A 25299-nucleotide genomic window follows, 5' to 3' on the forward strand; every position below is an offset into this window, starting at 1 on the left:
CTGAGGGTGGAGCTCCTAGGTCTGCATTTATACCAAGTGGCCTCGGAGATTCTAGAGTACACTCACATTTAAGAAACACTGCCCATGGGTGCACTCTTAGCAAGAAAATTACATTGTGAAAGGTCCCTGGGTGGAAAACTAGCAGCTGAATTCAGGACTTTTCCTGTAATGGGAATGTGCTTTTGGAATTGGTTTGCTCTCCCAGATCAATAGAGCATTAGCATTTTAGGTTTTAGGGCACAGGGAAATATTCACTTGTGACTCACCAAAGCAGCATGTGTGTACGTGTATGCCATGGGTAATTACATTCTTTGAGCACTTTAAAAAATATGTGTTATGTTTTTCTGTCAAGTAAAATAAATAAAATGAAAGGCATCTATAATAAAAGTCAAATAAAATATAAAAGGGAACCTCATAAAGTAGTGATAACTAATGTTAATGTATAGAGTAGTACCCTCTTATCCCTGGGGAATACCTTCCAAGACTCCCAGTGGATACCTGAAACCAAGGATAGCATCAGACTCCATACGCACTGTATGTGGTGGATCTGACAAGAAGGCTGCTAAGTGACTAAGGGGTGGGTAGTGTATGCAGTGTGGATATGCCAGACAAAGGGATGATTCACCTCCTTGGGCAGGATAGAGTGGGATGGCTTAAGATTTCATCATGATACTCAGAATGGTGCACAATTTATGACTTACCAATTGTTTATTTCTGAAGTTTTCCATGTAATATTTTTCGATGATGGTTCACTATGGGTAACTAAAATCTTAAAAAGGGAAACCCCGGTTTACGGGGGATGAATATAAATACTTTGTATAGCAGTAATTGGGCTTATAGTCTACATATGGTTTTTCATCTAGCTTTTATATTTAAATCTACATTTTATATACTTGAATAAAAATGAATTAAAATTAGAAATAACAAAGTTGTTACAAGTTTATTATTTTAATATACTCTTGAAAAATGCCATATCAATACTGATTTTACCCCTTTATACTAAATACTATGACCAAATCATTATTATTAAATAGAAACAAATAATCCCTTTATGACTGTTACTAAAATAATTATCTTTGTAGCTGATTCTTTCCAGAATAATGAACTATTTCTAATCTTTTTCCTTGCCTCCCCCTCCGCCTACCTCCCCTTTACTCTGTTTGTCCTCCCTTCTCATTCTCTCTTGCATCAAGAATCATATCAAACAACTTTTCTCCTATTATCATTCAAAAATATTATTTTAATATAGAGAAATCTGATGAAGATAAAATAACAATATATATGCTTTTAAAAGTATTTTTAGAGGAATATTGGTTATGAAAGATTTATATCCATTAAGGCTACCAATTCAGGTGTAGGTAAAACTCCAGTTTCCCCTGCTATATCAAAATTTTTTTTTTTAAATTACCTTTTTTCCTAATATAAATAGGTTTTTTTATTGGACACATTTTCAAATATTGGTAATATAGGATGTTCTTTGTTATATTAATATTTACCATTTAGACACTATTCTAAATGATTTGTAGATACAATATCATTTAATCCTCATAGGCATCTTATGAAGAAGGTATTATACCAGCATTTTACAGAAACTGCAGCCCAAGAGCTCTCATCCCATAAGCTTCAGAGCAAGGTTTTGCATCTAGAGCAGTCTGGATTAAAATGCACACTTGTGTCCATTCTCTGATGCTGAAAGGTCAGAAGCCTTGGCTGTACCTGCTGCCCAGGTGCTGGAAATCCTTCATGGGGCTGTTCTGCCCAACACTTTGGAATGCAAACTCCCTTGAGCAAGCGCTTGTTTAGCATAGTTTCACCAGTGGCCTGTCTGTCTAAGGTAGTCAGCGAATATTAAAGTAGTCCTAACAATAAAATAACACTCAGTCAACCGTGTAGCCTTCTTCGGAGGGGGAGGAGAATAGCTCACTTTCCCTAGAGGGCCTGAGAAAGATCAGTTTACAGACTCCAGCATAGGGTGGGACCCTTCCTCCTTCCCTCCATCTTGGCGGTGGCATGTGCCTCTGGTGACCATCATCTTGCATCAGCTCACAGTTGGGGCAGAAAACATTACCAGGGCTCCTTCTCTTCCCCACCCAAAACACACTCAGTCCTTTCACTGACCTGGCTTCTGATTGGAGGTTGGTTGCCTCGGATAATGACCTGCAGGACCCCACTGTTGGTTACAGCCTGTTTGTATTATTCTTACTGCAACTTAAGACGCCTGCAGGGGGTGTGAGAAAAAGTAAAAGAGCAGTATTTTCGCATCCCCAGGTACTAGAAACACAGAAGACCGACAGCATTCCAGCTACATGAATGGGCCCAAGGTGATACATGCCCATGTTGCCTTCCAGACTGGCTACTCGCCACGATGAGGGATCTTCTTCCATATGTTGCGTGCTTCTTTGCCTTTTTCTCTGCTGGGTTTTTGATTGTGGCCACCTGGACAGACTGCTGGATGGTGAATGCTGATGATTCCCTGGAGGTAAGGAGTCAGCAATTTTTTTTTCTGACCCCAGCCAGTCCAAATTTTCTCTAAGTCCCACTGCCATATACAAAACTCAATGTGTTTATTAAGACTAATAATAGCAAAAATAGGCAACGTGGGCTGACTGACTACTATTGAGTCTTTACATTATCAGCTCATTTAATCTTCATAGCTATTTTATGAGGTAGGTCTTATTGTTATCCCATTACACAGATGAGGTAACTAAATAGTCCCCTCTATTTTTCATAAGGATAAATTTACACAAGGGTAATTAAATAATCCCTGCCACTGTGACCTTCAGAAATCCACCTCTTCCATTGCTGCATATACCAGATTGAATAACGTTTCAGTAACTCCCTTTCCTTCAAAGATAAATTTAACTTGATGACAGTATTAAGAGTAGTGAGATGGACTTATTAAATAAGAGTGATAATAATCTAACAGATTAAGTAATCAAATGCAAGGCATATAAAACTTACCCAATTTGTATGCAATTGAAAAATGTTATCTTAATGAATTTCCAAGTAGAAATAAATATCCTGAGAGAGAAAGAATCTTTCCAGTGCATCCCAACGTAAAGGGGATAGACATGGATTTAAGAAATCCTCTCTTAAAAATCAGTTGCTCTTGGGAACTATTATGCAAGAGATGAGTGAGTGGGTTCACATTTGAGGATTTTATTTTTCTCACTGGAGAAGCAGAAAGAAGTAATTTTGAAGTGCAAAAGCATTTTCTGTGGCCATAGAAATCTGAGAGAGGTAGAACTGAGTGAAAAAAAAAAAACAAATCTTCAGAATCAGCTGCTATTCATTATCAAGATTTAGGAAAGTGTAGGTAAGAAAAAGAAACAGTATTTCAGGAGCTCAAACAAAGAGTATAGAGCAACACAATTTGCTCTTTTATGTACATCCTGAAGGGGACAATTTACCCTAATAAATGCTCTAATGCCACCTCTGTGAAGTTTAGGGAAAATACTCAAGCGTGAGTTTATATATTTTTCTTCTAATTTTCTTTATTAGATTCTCAAGTTGAAGTTAGAAAGTAATAATCTTCCTGTTTTGCTGTGCATTATTTTTGCTGTTTACTTTTTCTTTTAATTTTCCTCTGACTTCTACATAGCATTTCAAAACCAAGGAGTTATAAATACCTCTTTAGTGCTAGAAAATTACACTTCTAAAAAATTGTGATAGAATTGAAGTCCTATAAAGAATGTCTGCTATAAGTGAGTCTACTGATGCATTTTATCTGGCAATGAGTATAAGCAGTGAATGAAAAAAAATGCCCTTTGAACAGTGCTCAGGGAAAAGTGCAGATAAAACCTTCTGCTGCCATTAGTTTGCCATTATCTACACTGCCAGTGGTAGGTGATTAATGCAGAAATATGCTGGACTTGAGAATACTTAAAAGTATGTTTTTAAAAATGTAAAAAAATGCTAAATCCTATCTAAAGACATTATTAAAATGTTTTCTAAAACAATTTGAAAGTCTTTCTGCTTAAGCTCACATAATTGCTAACTTCACTTGATAAGAAATAGAATTTTAGAAAGGGTCAAACCTTGCAGAGAGAGAAAGATATTGGGAGTGCTGGCATTTAAAGTGCCTTCTTGCATTTTAGTACATCCAACCAATTTGCCATCTGTCCTGTGCAAGAATATGTCTAGTTAAAATGAATGGAATGAGCAGTTCAGGTTATTCACCTCAAGTAAATCCTTGCTAATCTTGGACAAGAGTTAGTATTTCTTAGCTTTTTTCTCATTTTCCATGCTTGAAATGTATTGATAGAATAGTTCCCAAGAAGCCTCCACGTTGTAAGAAGAACTCCATAACAAATCAGGCCCCCTTCTCTTTCAATCATCACTTTATTTTTCAATATTTTTAATCGGAGAGGAATCTCTCATAATAATTGCTACTTCAGTTGGCCAGGATATATTGTCATACTATTGTTCACAAATCTGAAGGTTCTGATACTCACTAGTTGAATTATACTTCTCTTCTTCCTTGCCCTCTTCTCCATTTATATATCACCTTTTCATCCATATAATATCTCACATTTAAAAATTGTTGCACAAACAACACAAAAATGTGTGTGTGTTTTAAAAGCATACACATGGAAAATTTAAACAAGAAGTATTATGAATTTTGAGCTTTATTACTATTCTAGGATGATACAGGCATCAGAGTTGGAAGATGGATTCTATGGTTCAATTCAACCTAACAGGAATATAAAATATATGTCCTACAGAAGATACTATGCTAACCCTACTAGGGGAGGCAAAGACAAAGCAAGAATGGGTCCTGCCTTCTAGAAGTGTACATTTAGTTAGGGGAAAATAGATACACATGAAACAGGCATAGGTCAATTCGTATTTTGAGAAAGAAATGAACAAGGTAAAATTGAAGCAGAAAAATATACAGTGATTATTTCCTGTTAAGGACACTGAAGCAGGTCTTATGGAAGCAAAGACATCTGAGCAAAGATTCAAAAGGATGCAAAGGATTTCAAAAGGTAGAAATGACACCAGGGTCCTTTCAGAGAAGAGGACTATATGGCAGAGGTGCAGAGTGAGGAAAAGCTCGCGGCTTGTTAGAGAGTTAAGGCGAGCGACACTAGCAAGAGGCAGAAAGAGCTCATGTATTCTTGTGTCTTACCATAGTGTACCTGCCTGGCAGAGTGAAGTTCTTTGTATTAAGTACAAATCTTAGGGAAAAAGAAATAGTTCATGGAATTGCAGTGTGTACAGCCCCAAATCAGGGACCAAAGGCTCTGAGCTACCACCTGCTTTTGTCATTATTGACTCAACTGGATGTCTTGGAAGACTAATGTGGGGAAGAAAACTTGGGTTTTGAGATTTTTCAAGCCTGTGTTTGCATCTTAACCCACATTAACTATCTTTTATGAAGTAACTTAATAGTTTGTCTTCAGCTGTTTCCTCAATTTTAAGGTAAAGTTAAACTTAGTTGTTTCTGAGGGCCTTTCCAGTCTTTATTTTCTTTAACAGCAGAACTCCATGACCACGAGTGCAACTGCAGAGAGTTGGCTAATAACTGAAGGACTTATGCTGTCTAGAGCCTTCCCAGACATTTCCATTAGGAGTCTAGTGTGAATATTCTCCATTTTTCTATAACTTTATACACTCTCCCTTCCTTCCTTCCACCCTCCTTTCCTCTTTTCTTCCTCTCTTTGCTCCTTCCTTCCTTTCTCTTTCTTCTCCTCTCTCCTTTTCTCCCTTTTCTATCCCTCCTACTCTTTTCTTCCTTTCTCCTTTTTCTTTTTGCCCTTTCTCCTCCTTCATCTCTATCCCTCCCTTTCTCTATCTCTTTTCTTTATTTCCATCTTCCTTCATTTCACAAATATTCCTTGAAACCTTCTGTATACCTGGCACTGTGATAAGTACAGGGTTATAAAGGAGAATGAGACTTAGAGCTTCCTTAGATTGCTCCTAGTGTAGTGAGGGAGACAGATAGGCAAACTTATAGTTTTAGCATGATATGGCAAGTGTTGCAATAACGAATAACCCCAAATGGGCACTCATCTGGTCTTGGATAATCAGTGAAGGCTACCCAAAAGAAGAGGTATCTGAACTAGGACTTGAAGGACAGATGAGTGAGGCAGGAGAAGTAGAGAATACTCCAAGCACAGGAAATTGTATGCATTGAGCTCTAGATATGAGAGCACTGTATATTTGTGGCATTGTGTATATTTCAGCATGGTAAGAGTTTCCAGTGTGGTGGGAGAATATAGGAGCTAGGTAATCAAAGGCTTTGCATATCATGTAAAATATAGATCTTCTACCATAAGCAAGGGGGCTTTACTCTAAGCAAACAGGTATGTGCTTTTTAGAAAGATCAATCATTCTGGCTGTTTGTGAAGAGTGGTTGAAAGGTGTAAAATGAGGTATGGGGGGATCAATTAGGAGATTTTTACCATAGATCAGGAGGGAAACAATGGTGGTCTGAACTAGAGTGGCAGCAAATATGAAGAGGTATGTAAAGATATGGGCAAACTCTAAAGACCTCAAATTGATGTGGTTTGTAATCAACTACATGTGGGAAAGAAAGTGATGAAAAGGAAGAAGACAAAGTTGAAATCCACCTTATTTGATTTGGGGCAATTGGAAGGATACTGAAGTCACTCACTGAGAGCTTAAAGGGAAGAAAATTAATCTTTGTATAGAAGTCATAATGGAGCAATGTCTCTGGACCATCCCACTAATTTTTTTTCTGCCTTAATATGTTGCACAAAACCTGGAGATAGGAACAGATTTTTTTTTTATTTCAGCCTATTATGAGGGTACAAACGTTTAGGTTACGTATACTGCTCTTGCCCCCCTCCCTGAGTCAGAGCTTCAAGCATGTCCATCCCCCAGACAGTGTGCACCACACTCATTATGTATCTATATACTCGTCCCCTCCTCCCCTCTTCCATCTGCCCAATGCCTGAGGAATATTATTCCTATATGTGCACTTACGTGTTGATCAGTTAAAACCAATTTGATGGTGAGCACATGTGGTGGTTATTTTTCCATTCTTGGGATACTTCACTTAATAGAATGGGTTCCAACTCTATCCAGGAAAATAGAAGAGGTGCTAGATCACCACTGTTTCTTATAGCTGAATAGTACTCCACGGTATACGTATAGTGGGAAAGTTTAGAGGTTAGATTTGATGTCAGAGGGAACTGAGGTTAAATCTCATTTAGCCAGGGAGCATCTGTATGAATTTAGACAGGCTTTTAAACTGCTATAAACCACATTTCCTCTTCCATAAAGGGAGAATAATAATACACACATCAGAAGTTTCTTGTGAGGATTAAATGAGCTTGTGTAAAGCATTTGCTGTAGTAGCAGGCAAATATGAATCAGCCAATAAATGTTAGATATATATTGTCTATTTGCAGTTTATTGTTTTGTTTTTGCTCTGAATAAGAGGATGACATTTTGCATAATGTTCACTGAGCAGAGAGATATGAGATTTAAGTTCTATTCCTATTTTCTCTATTGATTTTATTGCAGAAATTTTGTTGACTTCTCTGAGCTGTGGTTTGCCCATGTTTATACTTAGGACTATTTCCTTTTTGTCTGACCAGGGAAATGAGGCAGACAATAGAGTCAAATGGCAAAAGTTATCTATGAAAGATGCACATTTAACAAAATAAATTATGAATTATTTATTATTAATATGTTAAATATAGAATATGTAGTTATAATTATTCACACTGAAATAAAAAGACAGTTTCTTTACACAGTTACTGATATCTCAATTATCAGAAGGAAAAAGTATTTTTACAAGAGGATTCCATTTTCAGTTAATCTTTTGTTAATTTTTTATTGAGAATGTGCTATGTACCAAACACAGTTATGATTGAAATTTTATACCTCAAAAGAAGGTTGCTCACTTTTGAATTTATTTTATTCCTATCATCAGGTTCTCTTTTGAAATGTCTGTTTGCATTAATGATACTATAATTCTTTCAGACAGAAGGAAAATATTAAAATGATTATATCTAGCATGCACGTTGAACCTTTACATAATAGTTTTACTTTCTAATTGAATTCTAAACACTTTCAGTAGACATTTGAAGCTACAAATATTCTCCCATTCATCTCATGATTTCTTACAGCACCTGGCGCTGACAACCACATAATAGGAGCTCATGATGCATTTGTTCACGTGAATTGATGGAGCACCTATTAAAAAACATGGCACATTTGTTGAAAGAATGAATAAATGAATGAAATATAATATGAGGCGATCTTTGGAAATCTCATATTGAGCCCTAAATAAGAAGTACGTCTGTAGGGAAATGACCACTTTTTTTTTAAAGCAAGATTTTATATCTTGCTACAATTTATATTTTTCAAGATATATGTTTTGTTCATTTTTAAATTTCAGGATATTACAGGGGTACAAATGTTTTGGCTACATGAATTGCTTTTGTACAGTTTGAGTCAAAGTTATAAGTGTGCCCATCACCCAGAAAGTGTACATTGTACCCGTTAGGCGTGATTTTACCCATCCTCTCTCTCCTCCGGCTTGATTTCCATCGAGTTTTACTTCCACAAGATGTTCATTTTTTTAAAGATAGGAGTACAGATATAATCTTCTGGAATATCTAATAAAGTTGATGAAGAGTGAATTCTGGTCTGGATAATGTGGCTTTTCTGGCCAGTGTTTCAAAGATAGAAATAAACAAAAAAAAGGAGAGAGGAAAAAAAGAAAATTAATAATTTACAATAATGCACTCAACAAAAATTTTGATCTCTGTCACTGGGCAGTAATCATTGCAAAGTTGTAAGATCTTACTTTTATGAGGAAAGCATTCTAATGTATGTAACTTAAATAAATTAAACAATAAATATTAAAATTAAAATATTTGGAGAGTTCAGATATGTAAACCAAGTGAAGACCACAAATATTATATTTTTATACTAAGTTTTCATTATCCCATTTTTATCATTTACACTTTTAGCCAGTGCTCCACAAATAACCAGAGAGAGGTAAAACAAATATATTTTAGCAAATAAACTCATGACTTTCTTTTATAGCTTATCAATGTAGAATATAAAGAAAGTAGAAAGGAAAGGTGACATCTATTATGATTATTTTAGTTTTACTTCCTCATCTTTATTAAGGCTTGTCTTGACTTCTTTTAGACTCTAGGATAGTAAAAAAATATAAAATATAAAAGTAAAAAAGTTCAGAATCCCATTTTTAAAAATTCAAATGCAGTTTCTATTAAAATGGAAAATATTTCAAGTTTTAGTAGTAAAACATGTTATTTACTACAGTGTTATTAAAACTTTTCCATCTTATTAAATATATCTAAGTAAGTACTGTCTATAGGCAAGTTGCATCTTCAATGTTAAAGTACATTAGCATAAGGATGGTAAAGTGGTGTGAAAATTATAAATTCTTGTATGTATGCAAGGTGGTTTTTAAAATAGTATGGCTTATTTTTCTTTTATGCATTTTATGCATTTCTTTTATGCATTATTTATGTCAATACATTAATCATCTAATGCCTATTGACAAACAAAAATCTTGTTTGATAGTGGTTAACCAAAAATAAACATTTACTAAGCCTACTGTATATAATTACTATATATGTATGTATTATATATATATTACATATATTATATATATACACAATCTACTATGTAACTGGAGAAGAGATAAATACCATACATTTTTGAGTATCTCTAATTCTCAAAAGATAAACAAAAAAGAGGACAGTAAAAATTATTGCTGTTTATATTTCAGAAGTAATAAGAAAATAGAAATTGGCACAGACTAGGATAGAGAAGTCTTAATGGGAGACTGCTGCAGAGTTCAGAATAAGAAATCCCAAGATTAAGGAACTGATTTATGTTATTCCACCTTAACTCATCTGAGAAGAATCATCATCAATATGGTTTCCTGAAACTTTTTGGTATCCTGCTCATCCTTAGTACTCTAGTGAACACTTTCCAGGGCAGTTGAGCAGACAGCATCCAGGATTACACCAAATCAGTGTAAACTCTCCAGTTTAAATGATAATTCTTTGGCTTCTGGATTTAGCTGGTCTAGTTTATTCAGTCAAGTTGAAAGCACATATTAAGCAACAATTGTGCATATTGTGTATCCATAACTATTTTCTCAAAAGTTCAAATGAGAGTTAACATGTGTAGATTAGAAAAATTGACAGATTTTTTTCCTCAATAAGCCTCTATTGAGCACCTATTGTATACCACAAAAGGAGGCTGTATACTTCTTAAAGCAAGGTACCATGTCTGTCTTGGTCATTGCTGTATCTCCAGTATTTAGTTAGCATGTTGATTGGCACAAGACAGGCATTCAATAAATATAGTTTGAAAAATGGCAGACAGATACACTAAATGCACCCATAAAGGAGAATACAATAAGTGCTACAGAAATATGGACAAATTACTGTGAAATCTCAGGATAGGAAAAAGTTAACTCCAGCTGGAGAGACTGGAGCAGGCCTCATGGAAGAAGGGATGTCTTTGAAGTGGAACTTGAGTAATAAGTAGAAGTTTGACCCATTGAGAGAAAGGGAAGTTATTCTCATTAGTATATGCCAGAAGGAGAAAATTCAAATGCCTTAAGGAACAAATAGCATACAGATATGAGAGAGACAGATTGGGTAGGAACTGTGGGAAACTTGGTGAGCACAAGCCCCACCTAAATGGAAGCAGCTACTCCTCTCTTGCTAAATGTTGCTTTGTGGGACTGGGAAGTTCAGGTGGCCAGACTGACCAAATTTTGTAAAATCTCTACATTTTAACTGTTGTAACTGATTAAGAGTTTTTTGCTGGCCTCATGTTTGTGCCTTCTACCTTACTGTCATACCTTGGAAAAACTGACTTATCTCCCCACCCCATTTAGGAGATAATCTACTGCTCACTTTCAGAGAAAATATATATTTATTAAAATAATATACAAATTATTTTAGCATTTTTACATTATTTATTAATGTATAAATCACATATTAGAAGCAGAAAGTTTAAATTTGCATCCATCTATTTTGGACAACCCTGTGAGATAAAAATTATTAGCTAATATTTTGCATTTTTTGCCCTTTAAGAAAGGTTAACCATTATTTTTTAAGCATTGGTCTGGTTTTTAAGAACCTTTTCTTAAAACTTTCAAGAACTTAGAGTTGCTTGCCTTTTATAGAGTTTCTAATAAGCCATTTTAAAACAGAGAGAAAGGTAAAAGAAGACTATACATTATAACAAAGAGGACTTTTCTTAATATGATAAAATAAAATCTTTCAACCTTGTCTTTTGTGCACAAAGGCACCTTTAAGAGTGTCTCCAGTAAGTGCTATATTAACACAGAAGTTTAGTTAATCACAGCCACTATTCTCACGTACCTTAACTTAGTGTGAATTCCAAGCAATCTAATAGTGTGCCCCTGAGCATTAATACCTAATGAAATTGGATTCCTTGTTTTCTCTAATGAGCTCATTGCTTTTCTAAATATGGTCATTGCAGGTAAATGATCAATAGCTTTGAAGTTGACACCACTACTGGATTATTTTGGCAAGACAGAAATACTCATTAGTGTAAAATAAGAATTTGTGTATGTACATCTCAAACCACTTTTAAAATAATGTCATATATAACTGGAATGACCATAGTAGGCTAGTTAGTTTATTTTAGTGGATGGCTTAGACAGTAGGAAATTGTGGACAGTCATTGATTACAGAGCAGTGGCTTCAAATCCATATCACCTGGCTCCAGGTAAAACGAACTGGATCCAGTGTGTTCCTGTTAATTGAGAAACTGAAGGGCAATAGGCATGAGAAGGCCTGGTTTCTGTCATGGTATAGCAGTTCACAACAAATTGTCTTTACTGTATTAATTGCCTATGGCTTCGTTAGCAAATGATTGTAAACTGGGTGGCTTGAACAAAAGAGAAATTTGTTCTCTCACAGTTCTGGAGGCCAGAAGTTTAACATCAAAATATTGCACCTCCTCTGGAGGTTCGAAGGGAGAATCTGTTCCTATCCTCTTCCAGCGTCTGGAGGCTGTAGGTGTTCCTTGACCTGTGGCTGCATCACTCCAACCTCTGCCTCTGTGGTCACGTTGTCCCCTTTTCTGTCTGTGTCTCTCCTCTGTGTGTCTCTTATAAGGATGTTTATCATTGGTTTAGGGTCCACCCAGATAATCTAAGGTCATCTGATCTCAAGATCCTTAATTATATCTACAAAGACCCCTTTTCCAAATAAGGTCACAGTCATAGGTTCTGGGGTTATCTATGGGGACACATATTTTTGAAGGCCACCAACTTTCACCACTTTCATTGTGGTTAGTTAGTAAAGCTTAACACAGCCGCTACTCAGCTCATTATAATGTTTAAGCATTTTACTACCATATCTATTTATTGAGGAAATCATTTATATTGTATATGTTTATAATATTTAATCCTTAAAACTATCCTAACATCTCCTTTATACAGATGAGGAGATTGAGGTTCAAAAAAGGTAAGATCTTGCCAAAGGTTACAACACAGATAATAAGAGTGTCAATTTGTATTTAATAGTTAATGCATATATAACTTATTTATATTTAGTGCACATATAATTTAGACGTTCTCATTCTTCTTTAGAAACTGGTGTTAAATTTCACAAGATGAATTTTCTTGATTAGATTTTTGGTCTCTATGTTTCTCTGGGTCAGATATAATCCTCCATAAAGTCCAAAACATTGCTTACAGATATAAGCTCAGAAAGAGCAAGTCAAAATGAGGTTTTATAGAATAATTGTCTTGCCGTGAGAGTCCAGTATGGGCTTACTTCCTGTGAAGCTATCTTCCAGTACCCAGCTCTGGAGTACTTTAGCCTGAAATGGAGTTGGGAATTCTTTAAAAATGCATTTAAACATTTTTTACTGTCATGTTTTATTATTTTTAGCACATAATGCATCATTTTTAATGGGGTGATCATGGTATTTTGTTACATATAATGTATAGTGATCAGATCAGAGTAATTAGCATATCCATCATGTCAAACATTTATCATTTTTTTGTGTTGGGAACATTTGCTATTCTCTTTCTAGCTTTTTGAAAATATACATTATAATATACTATGGCTAACATAGTCATCCTACAGTGGTGTAGAACACTAGAACTTATTTCTCCTATCTAATTGTAATTTTGTATCTTTCAACAAATCTCTATCATTTCCTTTACCTTGCTTTTCCTAGCCTACAGTATCTTCTGTCCTACTTTTTACTTCTATGAGATCAACTTTGTTAGCTTCCACATGTGAGGGAGAATATGCAGTATTTAACTGTCTCTTTCTGGCTTATTTAATTTAACACAATGTCCTCTAGTTCCATTCATATTGCCATGAATGACAGGATTTCATTTTTTTATGATGAATAATATCCCGTGGGTATATATACCACATTTTCTTTATCAATTCATCTGTTGTTATACACCTACATTGACATCAATTCCATATCTTGGCTATTGTGAATAGTGCTGCAAAACACATGGGGGTACAGATATCTCTTTAGTATACTGATTTCTTTCCCTTTGAATAAATGCCCAGTAAAGAGATTACTAACTCATAAAAAATGAGTTTTATGTATATTGTGATGCTTAAGAGCACACACACATACTGCTGTGTTTGAGTTCTGTTGCCTCCATTTATCACTTAATTTCCCTATGCCTTCATTTCCTTATTTGTAAAATGTATGACAATAATAATATCTCATAAGGTCCTTTAAGGAATAAATAAAATAATAATATGCTGAATAGTAGCTGCTTCATAGTATAGATGCAATATAGAATTATTAATTATTGCCAACTATCAATATTTTACATATAAAGTAATAATAAAGGTATCACATTCAAAATTGTGATCAAGTTACAAACAGTACAGTTTTATTTGGCACACAACACAGCTTGAGAGCAGAACATGGGGCAGAGAGTTTCATATGCATATACTCCTTGATATGATTTTCTTTTGCAAAGCAAAGTGTTTTCATGTTCCTTCCTTTCTTCTCCATATCAACTTAGCCCCCCTTCATTTGCATTCCTCTTCCCACTCTGCTCTATTATTTATTCTTTCTTGGGGAAAAACTTAAGTTTTCATTTTCCAAGATAATTCTTTGTTACACTTTACTAAACTATTCCCAGATTTCCAAGGTAATATGAATCCATAATTGAGTCAGAAGGAACAATCATATTAGCTCTGTTCTATATGCATGAGCTCTGTCAAGAATACTTAAACTATTTTCTGCTGGGATGTTTACAATTCTAAGAAATCCACTATGACTTACAGATTATGGACAAGGTATGGGAAGGCTCAGGGTATTCGTACCTTTTAGCTCTGAGTGGACACTTAAAGTCATCAGTACATCATTTCCAAGTAAAAGTGGTTTATACCTGTCAAGTTGTATGAAATTAATGTTCAATTTATTCACATCCATATCATAGCTTAAGCATTTGTATTATGTCAGTGGAACAAAGAAGACTTGGGGCCTTCATATTTTATTTATTAGTGTCTTTTCATTTATTTGTGTTCTTTGCTAATTATTTTAAATTTGTGAACCTTCTATAAAATAACACCTTTCTTCCTGGAACTCATTGTTCATGATGAAAAAAAATAATGTACATTACTAGTAGACTCAAGATGCCAACAATTATTATCTATTTGTATATTGTTTTTCTTTTGTGAGTAAATGTCAGCACAGAGAGGTGAAATGAATTGTTTCCATGTTAAACAATTACTCTATGATGGAAGCAGTCAGAGATATTTGAATATATTATATTTAGTTTTGATTTTATCCCTCTTAACCATGTTTTATTTTTCTGCCCAGCCCCCATCAGGAAATTGACTTAGTTCCTGGTCCAGAAAACCTTTGTCAGTGCTTAAGGCAAAATATTCTAAAATGCATTTTTTGCTGTAAATGAAATTCTCATCATGCTTATAACCATTTTTCTTTGCAGCAAACACAACAGCTAAGTTTTCCCTTTGATTAAGGGGAGCTGAAATGTGTCTGCATGAGTTGTTTACACAGTGTCTTCTCTGATATCTAGGTGAGCACAAAGTGCCGCGGCCTCTGGTGGGAGTGTGTCACAAATGCTTTCGATGGGATTCGCACCTGTGATGAGTATGATTCCATATATGCGGAACATCCTTGTACGTATGCCTTAGACCTCTCTGCTTGCCGGGAAGGGAATGCCACAGAAAACTGAGCTCAGGCCTCCATTGTGGGTTTTTGTGTTCTATAGTACTGTATTAAGGTCCTGTCCAGTTTGAAATGTTTCAATTCGAAATTGAGTTCATTTCTGAAATGTGAATTGAAACATTTTGAAAGTATTTACATTTTAAAAACATTTAAAATATTGTAACATATTTTATCTTTTTCCATATATTTGTATTCTCTGGGGGTAGAAATACTATCTATCTCTGCTATTCCCCAAAGAGCTGGGCATAGTGCTTTATACAGTAGACTTATAGTAAACACTTTTTGAATTGAAATGATTGTTTTAGAGTGCTGTGATTTTATGATTAAAATTGACAGGTTAGAGGAAAAGCCTTTCAGCGATATCTTTAAGCTACAACTTAGTTCAAAGAGAAAGTTTGTAGTTATTTCAATTGAAAGTTTGCTAAGCAAGAAAGAGGTGGAGATAGGGGCAGAGACAAAAAGAGACAGGTAGCCAAAGAGAGACACAGACAGTGGGGATCAGTGGATGAAAAAAATCAACACATGTGACACGTTGTTACAGGCAATATGAAAGCCAGGTCCTTTGTCTTCCCTACTTTCAGCTTTAAATTATAGTTAGGTGTTAGCAAGGCCCATGTTGCTAGGAATAAAGAGATCTCTTAAATTAAAAAAATCTAATTGTTGATTCTTTCAATCCTTTTCCCTAGCATTTATTTATTTATTTACTTCCTTCCTTCCTTACTTATTTTAGAACATTGAACTGTGCCAACAAACACCAGTTCTGTTATCAAAGCAAAGTAGTTATAGTTTCTTTCAAAGCAAATGATGGGAGATGGCACCACATGGCAACTTCTTTTCTCAAAATAAATTAAAAGTAAACCCTTGGAATGTGACTTTTCCCCTGAACAGCTATTTCAGTCCAGAGAAAAGCTTTTAAAAAGAGCAGTGCTCTAAAATATTTTAATCTGCTATTTAGGAATTGGGTACCTGAAACATTTTTTAACATAATTCATAATGTCCTTGTTTTGTTTAAAAAAAAGTGCTCTTAATTCTTTTCCTTTTCCTCCCTGTACTAATCTAGTTCTACCTACAAAGAAACATCATTTGGTGAATAGGAATGGAAATTCAGCCTATTGCAAAATTCAGTGATGTGGTCAGAGCTGAGAAGAAAAATGAAAGATTCAATATTTCAAACTTTTAAAAACTATTGTATACATTTATGCAAGAAGAAAATAAAATCACTCATCAGCCCACTATGCAGAGAAAACCACTCTTTATATTTTAATATGTTCCTTTTTTTATCTTTTGCCTATAATATCTCACATAGTTTTTCTTCTGTTTTTACGTACTAATTTCAAATAATATACCAAATTTTTCTTTAAAAATTTCTCTCATATGTTTAAAGACAATAGAGATGGAAACATATTATAGGAAAACTACATATTTTAGTCTCTACGTTGGGATGTTACCTATGAGGAGGTAGAATTTTAGTTTTAGTTTTGCTATCTTTTATACACCCACAATTAGATAATTCTCCCCATTGTCCTATGGCCCTAAAGTGTGTGGCCTCAAATATTTGTTTGGTGTGGCTCCTGTTGATATAGATAATTTGAGTCCCCACAAATCATCATATTAATGTCATCCTAACAGCCACATTTCACATGATCCCCCCCAAAGAAATTCCTTTCTGGCAAGCATGAACCATCTACTTGCAAAACTGCTCTCCTAGAATCTGGATGGCGATGGTACCCCCACTCCACCCCATAGGTATGAGTCCTGGAGCTCTTGAGAGACCCTGTATGTGGGATGGGATGCAGAGAGTCCTGAAGGGAAGGGTAAGACCAGGACCCGTGAGGGTCTGCATGAGGGAGTTCAGGCCACCCCAACTTAATGGTACTGCTGTGCCTGGGTAGTCCTAGGTTCTGAAAGGGGACTTGGAAAATTTCAAGGGAGATGCTCCAAAGTCCAGGGACCCCTGGGCATGGGACACTGAGTAGGAGGCCCATTTGTATATACTATGTGGTGATCAAGAGGATATGTTGAAATAGTGATATTACCTAATGAGTTGCATATTTTTCACTTTCCTCTATTTTGTGAAAAATGAGTCTTATATTTAAAACATTTGAATTTTTTGAAATAATGCCAAATTTTGAGGTTTTGCAAATTCTCTTCTAGAAACAAATATGTACTCATATATTATGCTAATAGGATAATTACATATAGTATATTCTCCTGTTAATAAGGCAAGAACTGATTTTATACATTGATTTCCTCTTTCAGATGCATCATAAATTATTTTTTATTTTAAATAAGGAAAATTGGATGCATTTTTGCAAGCAACATTTTGCCAAGTAAGCCCTAAATTGACTTACCACTGGAGAAAAGTCATTTAAAATTCAAGGAAACCCCAGATCACTATAGAAATAAAATATATTTAGTGTACTATGAAAGGAATAAATTTTATTATGCTTATTCATTAGCCAGCTGAAATAGTAATAGTTCTGACTTCAGGTAATTAACCCTCCATTTGTGACATAATTTTCCTAATTTTAATTTAGCATAACTGTAACTCAGAGTTTAGGAGGCTTTCACAGTTGAAGATGCTTCTACTATAGAAGATGATTGCTAGTATTCCACTTTTATTTACCTAATCTTTTCTTTCTTGGACCTTTTACCATATATTATTATGGGCTGTAGCTTATTTGACAATGTAAGGTCGAAGGCTTGATATGGAATGTTGGCCAAGAGGAGTTATGATCTGAAGAGCTGAAAGAAGCTGATGTGGCTTCCAAAATAGTCTTCTACTATTTAATAGCAGAGATGAATTCTCCTCCTAAAGAGCTGCTGATGGCTCTCACTAGCCTGAACAGGCAAGAGAGGTCTTGAAATGTTTTATCCTGCTTTCCTGTGCCAAATTTTAACGAAATAATTGTTTTCAATTAAACTTGAACAATTATAGTGATAATTTATTCATATCTTTATTCAGCCTTTATTGGGTAATTTTGTAGAGCAGATGCTCTAGCTTCAAGTCAGCATTCACTTATAATACTTATGAACAAGACTCTTTTCAGAGCAAGAGGCATAAAGGAAAACATTTGTTTAGTACCAGCTATCTACCAGGATCTGCTAGGATGCCAACAAAACCAAGTAATCATCAGTGCTTAAAGAAGTAATGTCAATAATCTCTTAGTATTTTTGAGTTTTATAAAAAAAATTAAGGGTACTTATGTCCAAGTTCATAAAAATGTGAATTCTGAATTCTATTGGTAGGCCTATTTTAATGTTATGAAGTTGTCTGTTTTTGATGTACCTCTGTGAGTTAATATGTTTCCTTCCTTTGTCTCTTCTGTAACCACATGCCCTGGTCTTCCAGTGAAGTTGGTGGCAACACGAGCGTTGATGATTACTGCAGATATTCTAGCTGCATTTGGATTTATCACCCTGCTGCTTGGTCTTGACTGTGTGAAATTCCTCTCTGATGAGCCGTACATTAAAATCCGCATGTGCTTTGTTGCTGGAACCACATTACTAATAGCAGGTACTGGTCTGGAATAGTGATGGGGTAGAGATACTCTGCTAAGGACTTCAGGTGAAAAAGAAGGGTACTGTTTCGAAGCAGTTCATTTTAGGATCATATGTGGCTTGCTTTTCTAGATCAAATGAATAAGGAGCACGTCTACCAGCCCTACATTCTTCAGCTTTGGAATTAGATAATTTGGCTTTTATTAATATCCCATATCAATATATGCCAAAGTTCTCAAACTATTTTTTAGCCATTTGAAAAGTTATATAATATTTCAAATTTTTAAAATAATTTCTTTGTGGTTATTCTTGAAGTTAAACCCTAAAGTAAGCCCCAAACCACCACCTCCTTAGCTGTACCCACCCCACCAATTCTTTTTAGCAATGAATTTAATTGTGCCAAATCCTGTATGAAACTTTTCCCATGCACCAACCCATTTGATCATAAATGAAACAATAAACAGATCATATTATTATCCCCACTTAAGAAGCAGATAAAGAAATGGAATTCTGAAGACTAATAAATTAAGCATGACTAATAAACAGTAAGTCAGGAAGCACTTTCTTTATATGCTGTTTATTAGTGAAATGGCAAAATTGATACATTACTCTTGTCTGTCTCCAACTTCAAAGCTTAGTACTCCTCCATCACAACATTATATCTTCTTTGAATCTGAAGGCATGCTGGGAGGAGAAATCAAAGTACAAGAAGATTGTATACCAAGGGGCACACCCCAGAGAGAAAATCATCTTCTTGTCTGGTAGCAGCAAAAATTTAGTAAAGCAAATGTAAGTGAGAATCTGACCAGACAGTGTAGGGAAGTAAGTGGATAGGGGCTTTGGAACTAAAAATACATGGAGATATATTTCCATGATCTCTGTTTCCTGATTTGCAAAATAGAGTGAAGCTGGGGCAATAATACCCACCCTGAATTGCTGCTGTGAAGATTCTGCAGAGCAAGCTCTTAGCAGAGGGCCTAAACCTTTACACTCAAAACTGGGACCTCCCTGATTCTTTCACACAGAAGTGTTGAGTCAAGGTCCTAATAATCCTCAAGTTGCATTACAAAATTATAAAAGTTTAATAATTTATCCTTTTTAGGACATTTCATTTCTATATCCAGCCTACTGACAGCATAAAGCTTTTGCATGTAACAATGTATTTTATTTAATAAATTTAAACATTATTCAAGACTATACAATTTTATTCCAGAATACTCTTTGAGGCATCACTATATACACATTTTTTATAAAACAACAAAGCAAATAAAATTTAAAGAAAATGCAAGTCACTGAAGAAAATTCTGGCAGGAATGACTGAAGAAATGACTTCATGACCAGGGATGGCCAAAGCTTTGAAACCATCATTCAGAATTAGTATGCTAAATAAACACATTTTTAAAAGGCCATAATCTATTCTGAAGTTTCAGAAAAGGAGTATCTAGTGTAAACCAAAGGGTAACAGTGTTATGAAAAAGGCATGGCAATTTATACCCTGTTTTCTAAAGGTCATATGTTCATGATGTAGTTCTTCTTAAATTCCTTGCATTAAACAATTAGGAGAAAAATGCAATGAACAGATAGCACAAACTCTCTAGGGAAAAAATGTAAAAGTTATTTTGAGGACTACAAATTTTAGAAACAGCCCATGTTTCATGGATTCATCATATTAGGATGCACAAATGCAAGTGCCCGTGCACCACTGGATTCTCAGAACCCAGCAAAATATTTGATGTATGACAAAATTTAACAAATGTATGTGGTTAAAATAAATAAAAGTTCATAACTCTCTACTGAAAAATTAATTTTCCCTCATAGCTTTTTGTCCCCCAACTCCACACCTTTCTTTTTTGTATCTAGGCTTTGACAAATAATTGATCCCTTTAGAGTAAGAGAACCCTAGTGGCATCATTTCAAACCAGTCAATTATCAGAGAGGCTAATTCGTGGAAATCAAATTTTATTTAAAGGGAATAACATTTCTTGGTCCATTCTTATATAGTATGGTATATAAGAACTTACTTTAAAATAAAGACAATTTTTTACTTTAGTTATTTGTCTTTGACCTCAACAAACGAAATGACTTTAAAAGCATAGTTTCCATGTAGGTGTTGATTATGTAGCTGGCATAGCTTCAATGATGGGGCTCAGGAACAACAGAATATTTTTAATGATATGTACTTACAATTTAAAAATCAGAATAGAATGAATATATGTTCTATACTATTTGTATTAGACTCTGTGATCTTTTTTTGTTTTGTTTCATTTTGAACATTTTCCTCTATACAATACTAATATAGCATAGGAAAGAGGAAAATTAAAGAAAATCATGGTAGTTAGTTTAGGTTTACACAACCAGATGAACACTGCATTATTTTATTTTTGTATTTCTCTTTATGTATAAGCTGAAATAAAATTTAAAAGATATATAAGATAGAAGGCAAAAGGAGGAGATAGAAGAGGTATCTAAAATTTGAGTTGCCCATGAGTCCATAGTATTGTTACCTCTCTAAATGGTGCCATTTATTTTGGGTAGTAAGCAGTTTTCCTTGGATTTAAATTTGGAAAATGCCCCATATTATTCTTAGCATCCTCTCTTTCTTTCAGGTGCCCCAGGAATCATTGGTTCTGTGTGGTATGCTGTTGATGTTTATGTGGAACGTTCTTCTTTGATTTTACACAATATATTTCTTGGCATCCAATATAAATTTGGTTGGTCCTGTTGGCTTGGAATGGCTGGGTCTCTGGGTTGCTTTTTAGCAGGAGCTGTCCTCACCTGCTGCTTATACCTCTTCAAAGGTAAGAATAAAATAAAATAGCATACTTTCTTGACTCCATTATCATTTTTCCTAGCCCAATAGAAACACATCTTACAAGAATAAAATAATATTGTTCATTTAAATTCCTACCTATTATCATTAAAAATTCCAGTTGTTCAAGGGCAATTGAATTGTAATATTCAAAACTTATTTCCCTGTTAGTGGTATATTAGTTGAAAAAAAAATGCATGGCTAAACCCATGCCCAATATTCAAATATAATAGTTATTTTGGCATGTCATAATCTTATATATATACATACACACTCACAAACATATATAATATGTATATGATGTGTATATATAAAACTTCACTCAATCAGCTCAATTTATAATTAATGTTAAATGGAAAAGTGGACTAAGAGCCAGCCGAATATCTATTGTTAAATAATTTAACATGTTATATTGGATTTCTACAAGTACCACTTAAGAAACTGCTAAGAGAATACCTCTGCTCATCAGAAAAAAAAAATACTTGGCTGAATTTTAAATCTAGAAACAACTTTCAGGATGAAAATATTAGATTTTCTTAGGGTTACTAGATGATTCTTAGTTTGAGTATCTATATTCTTGCCCTTTTGGGGGAAGAATATGTAAAATGGCATTATTTTTTCATTTCCAAAGTTTACGGAGTCATTTATGAGTCATTTACGGAGTCATTTACGGAGTTATTTTTATGTCTCTGCATTTATTTCTTTCAAATAGATGTTGGATCTGAGAGAAACTATTCTTATTCTGTGAGGAAAGCCTATTCAATTGCTGGTGTTTCCATGGCTAAGTCATACGTGGCCCCTCGGACAGAGACTGCCAAAATGTATGCTGTAGACACAAGGGTGTAAGATGCCACTTGTCAATCTGCGTTGGTATATTATTTAATTAAAAAATCAATATATTCAAGTTAATAAAATAGCATGTCATCCCAGGAACATTTAGACTTCATGTTCAACTAAATTAACTGCTAGCTTAATCAAACAGTTTGAATCTCCTATCATTTATCCTTTCTGTTATTCTCATATTACTCTATCTGCTTCTCTCCCCACACACTTTCTCTGTAATTTAATATAAGGATGTGAGGATGTAGAAATGTTTGTGATTTCTATATTTATATTAGAAATTATGACATGGTGATATGAAAATAAAATGATATGTTAAAAATAGAAAGCAATCTCAAATGAAGCCAGAAATCCTAATCTTTGAAAGGATTTATAAACTCCTATCTTTCTTCCTGGCCTTTGGTTCACTTTTTGTATTCTCAACGAGTGGGCGAGTTATTTGATAACTTTGAGGAAGATGATTCTTTGAAATTCACGGTATGTCAAAGCCTACTATTTCTCTGATTCTGTAAAAAGAGAGAAAGAAAATAATAGCTTCATATACCAGCCACTGGTGGGCGTTAAAGATAAGAAGTTCCTCTTCCACATTCTAAATGTCAAAGGCAAATGCTAAATTAATACTGGAGTCAGTGGTGATTTTCTACCTCATTAACAACATAAAAGATCTGTGTATTATTTCACCACTATTCTAACTTTGTCTGTATATTGCCAAATTATTAGACTACAGCAGCAATAATTCAACCATGGAGTTCACTCATTTATTAATTGAACATCCAAATATGTTTCATGGATGCATCGTATTAGGATGCACCAATGCAAGTGCCCGTGCACCACTGGATTCTCAGAACCCAGCAAAATATTTGACATATGACAAAATTTAACAAATATATGCGGTTAAAATAAATAAAAGTTCATAACTCTCTACTGAAAAATTAATTTTCCCTCATAAAATGTGTTATTTTTAAAAAACAGAATTATATACACACTTAAAGAAGTCGATGATTGCTAATAGCTTTTCATACATATTTGTAATCAATCATCTTGCATTTTTTAAATTTTAGAGTTTTTGAAAAGGTTATCAAATTTAATCTCAAGTTTTCTGATTCCTTGTAATTCATATGAATATCATTAATATCCTTGAGGCAACCTTGCAGTACCTTAAAAGAATGTCAACTGAACTAGAAATTAGCTCTCTGGAAAAATGGAAATTAAATTGTGAATTTCTGAAGACACCAAAAAATGTGTTTCAAATTTAAAATGCTAAGCATGTTGTGAAAATGAGATGATGAAATCCAAGTGCATGTATTAATGTTGTTGAGAATGTTCATGACTTCCCACAGTACCTCTTTGGAGCAATTCCAATCTGATCTTAGAATTAAGAGCAATTAATTCACCTTTGTCTCATGGATATTATTAACTATATAATTGACATTAAAATTATTTTTAGATCATATACACTAGTTACACAGATATTATCCTACTCATTATTTTGTTTTTCTTTTTTCTTGTTTTTTTAAAATTTTTACTCCCATTTTAATTCTATGATATGTTTTCTGTCAAGTTTTATATATTCTAATAAGTCTCTTGAAATTCCCCATGGCAAAGGCAGGGAAAAACAGATTAGGTTTTAAAAGTGTTAATTTTTTTTCCTTTTAAAGATTTCATTTGTATAATAAAATATTTCAGAGATTCATGGTGATAATTAATATGTATAACTGTTTTGAACATTTTCTTAATTAAAATGTTTGTATATCCTCAGAGGGGGATAACAATATTTGGGTTTTTTTATTTATTTGAAATATTTATTCCTAATCCATTATAATTTAATGAAGCATCCCAAAATAAAGCATAAAAAAGAATATATTTTGTAGAGCAACTAGTGAACAACAAAACAAATATCAAATGGTAAAGAATTAATAATTGACATGATGGTTGATTAATAAGGCAAGAAAGAAAAATAATATAAACAGTATACACAAATAATAAGATTATTATGTTTAAACATTAAAATAGCTCACTAAATTCTGGGTATTATAATTTAGTCATGCCTGTTTATAACAATAAAAAAAAGAAAAAAATAGAAAATTGGACATGCTATTTACCTACTCCTTTATTAACTATTTACTTTACAGTATTATATTTTAAAGTTGAAGTTAGCCTTTTATTATTACAAAATTTGTCTATGTGCATTATAGAACGTTAGAAAACACAATGACTCAAAAATATATCTTATTTAAATATCAAGGTACCATATTCTCCCCATCTAAAACATCACTACTAAAACTTAACGACTACCTACACATCCCTCCATATAGTCTTTATTTATACACATATGCACAAAGACATTCGTATATACACATCTCTTTTTAAATACATCATTCCATATATGTTGCTTTATACCTACTTTTTTTTTTTAAGTTAACAATCTCTGCCTTTTGGTAGCAATACATTCTTCTCTTATTTAATACTCAGTTCATATTTAAGTTTCCTCAAGCATTTCAAAAGATACTGTACATCTGAAACAAAAAATTAGTCGGACGTGGTGGCTCATGCCTGTAGTCCCAGCTACTCGGGATGCTGAGGCAGGAGGATTGCTTGAGCCCAGGAGTTTGAGGTTGCTGTGAGCTAGGCTGATGCCACGGGACTCAGTCTAGCCTGGGCAACAGAGCAAGACTCTGTCTCAAAAAAAAAAAAAACATTGCATAAAATAGAAAAAAAATGAAGAAGAAAACAAAGGAATAAACCATACCAATTATCCCAGCACCCAGAGAGTCCTTGTTATCATACTTTTAAAAATTATAAATGCATAAAGTCTTTAAAAAATTAACAGAAGAAAATGTAAATATTAATATTAAGCAATGTCTCTCCTACCCACACACAGTCTTTCCCCATCATCCCTCTCCTGAAAGGTGCACCTATCACAATTTCTTATATTTTTAAAAGAAAAAAATTTAAATATATGG

The 25299-nt window shown here is 34.1% G+C and overlaps 1 protein-coding gene across 1 annotated transcript; it reads left to right on the forward strand.

Annotated features, from left to right (window-relative positions):
* The first annotated feature begins 1958 nt into the window (after positions 1–1958).
* Positions 1959–22491, forward strand: CLDN16 (claudin 16). Its single transcript, XM_045556906.1, is given in 7 exon segments — positions 1959–2222; positions 2225–2295; positions 2297–2479; positions 15035–15137; positions 18539–18703; positions 21294–21485; positions 22209–22491. Coding segments are annotated over 7 exon segments (918 nt in total). The 5' UTR covers positions 1959–2152; the 3' UTR covers positions 22343–22491.
* The last annotated feature ends 2808 nt before the right edge of the window (positions 22492–25299 follow it).

Source organism: Lemur catta, chromosome 1 (genome assembly GCF_020740605.2).
Source record: "Lemur catta isolate mLemCat1 chromosome 1, mLemCat1.pri, whole genome shotgun sequence".
Taxonomy (NCBI): domain Eukaryota; kingdom Metazoa; phylum Chordata; class Mammalia; order Primates; family Lemuridae; genus Lemur; species Lemur catta.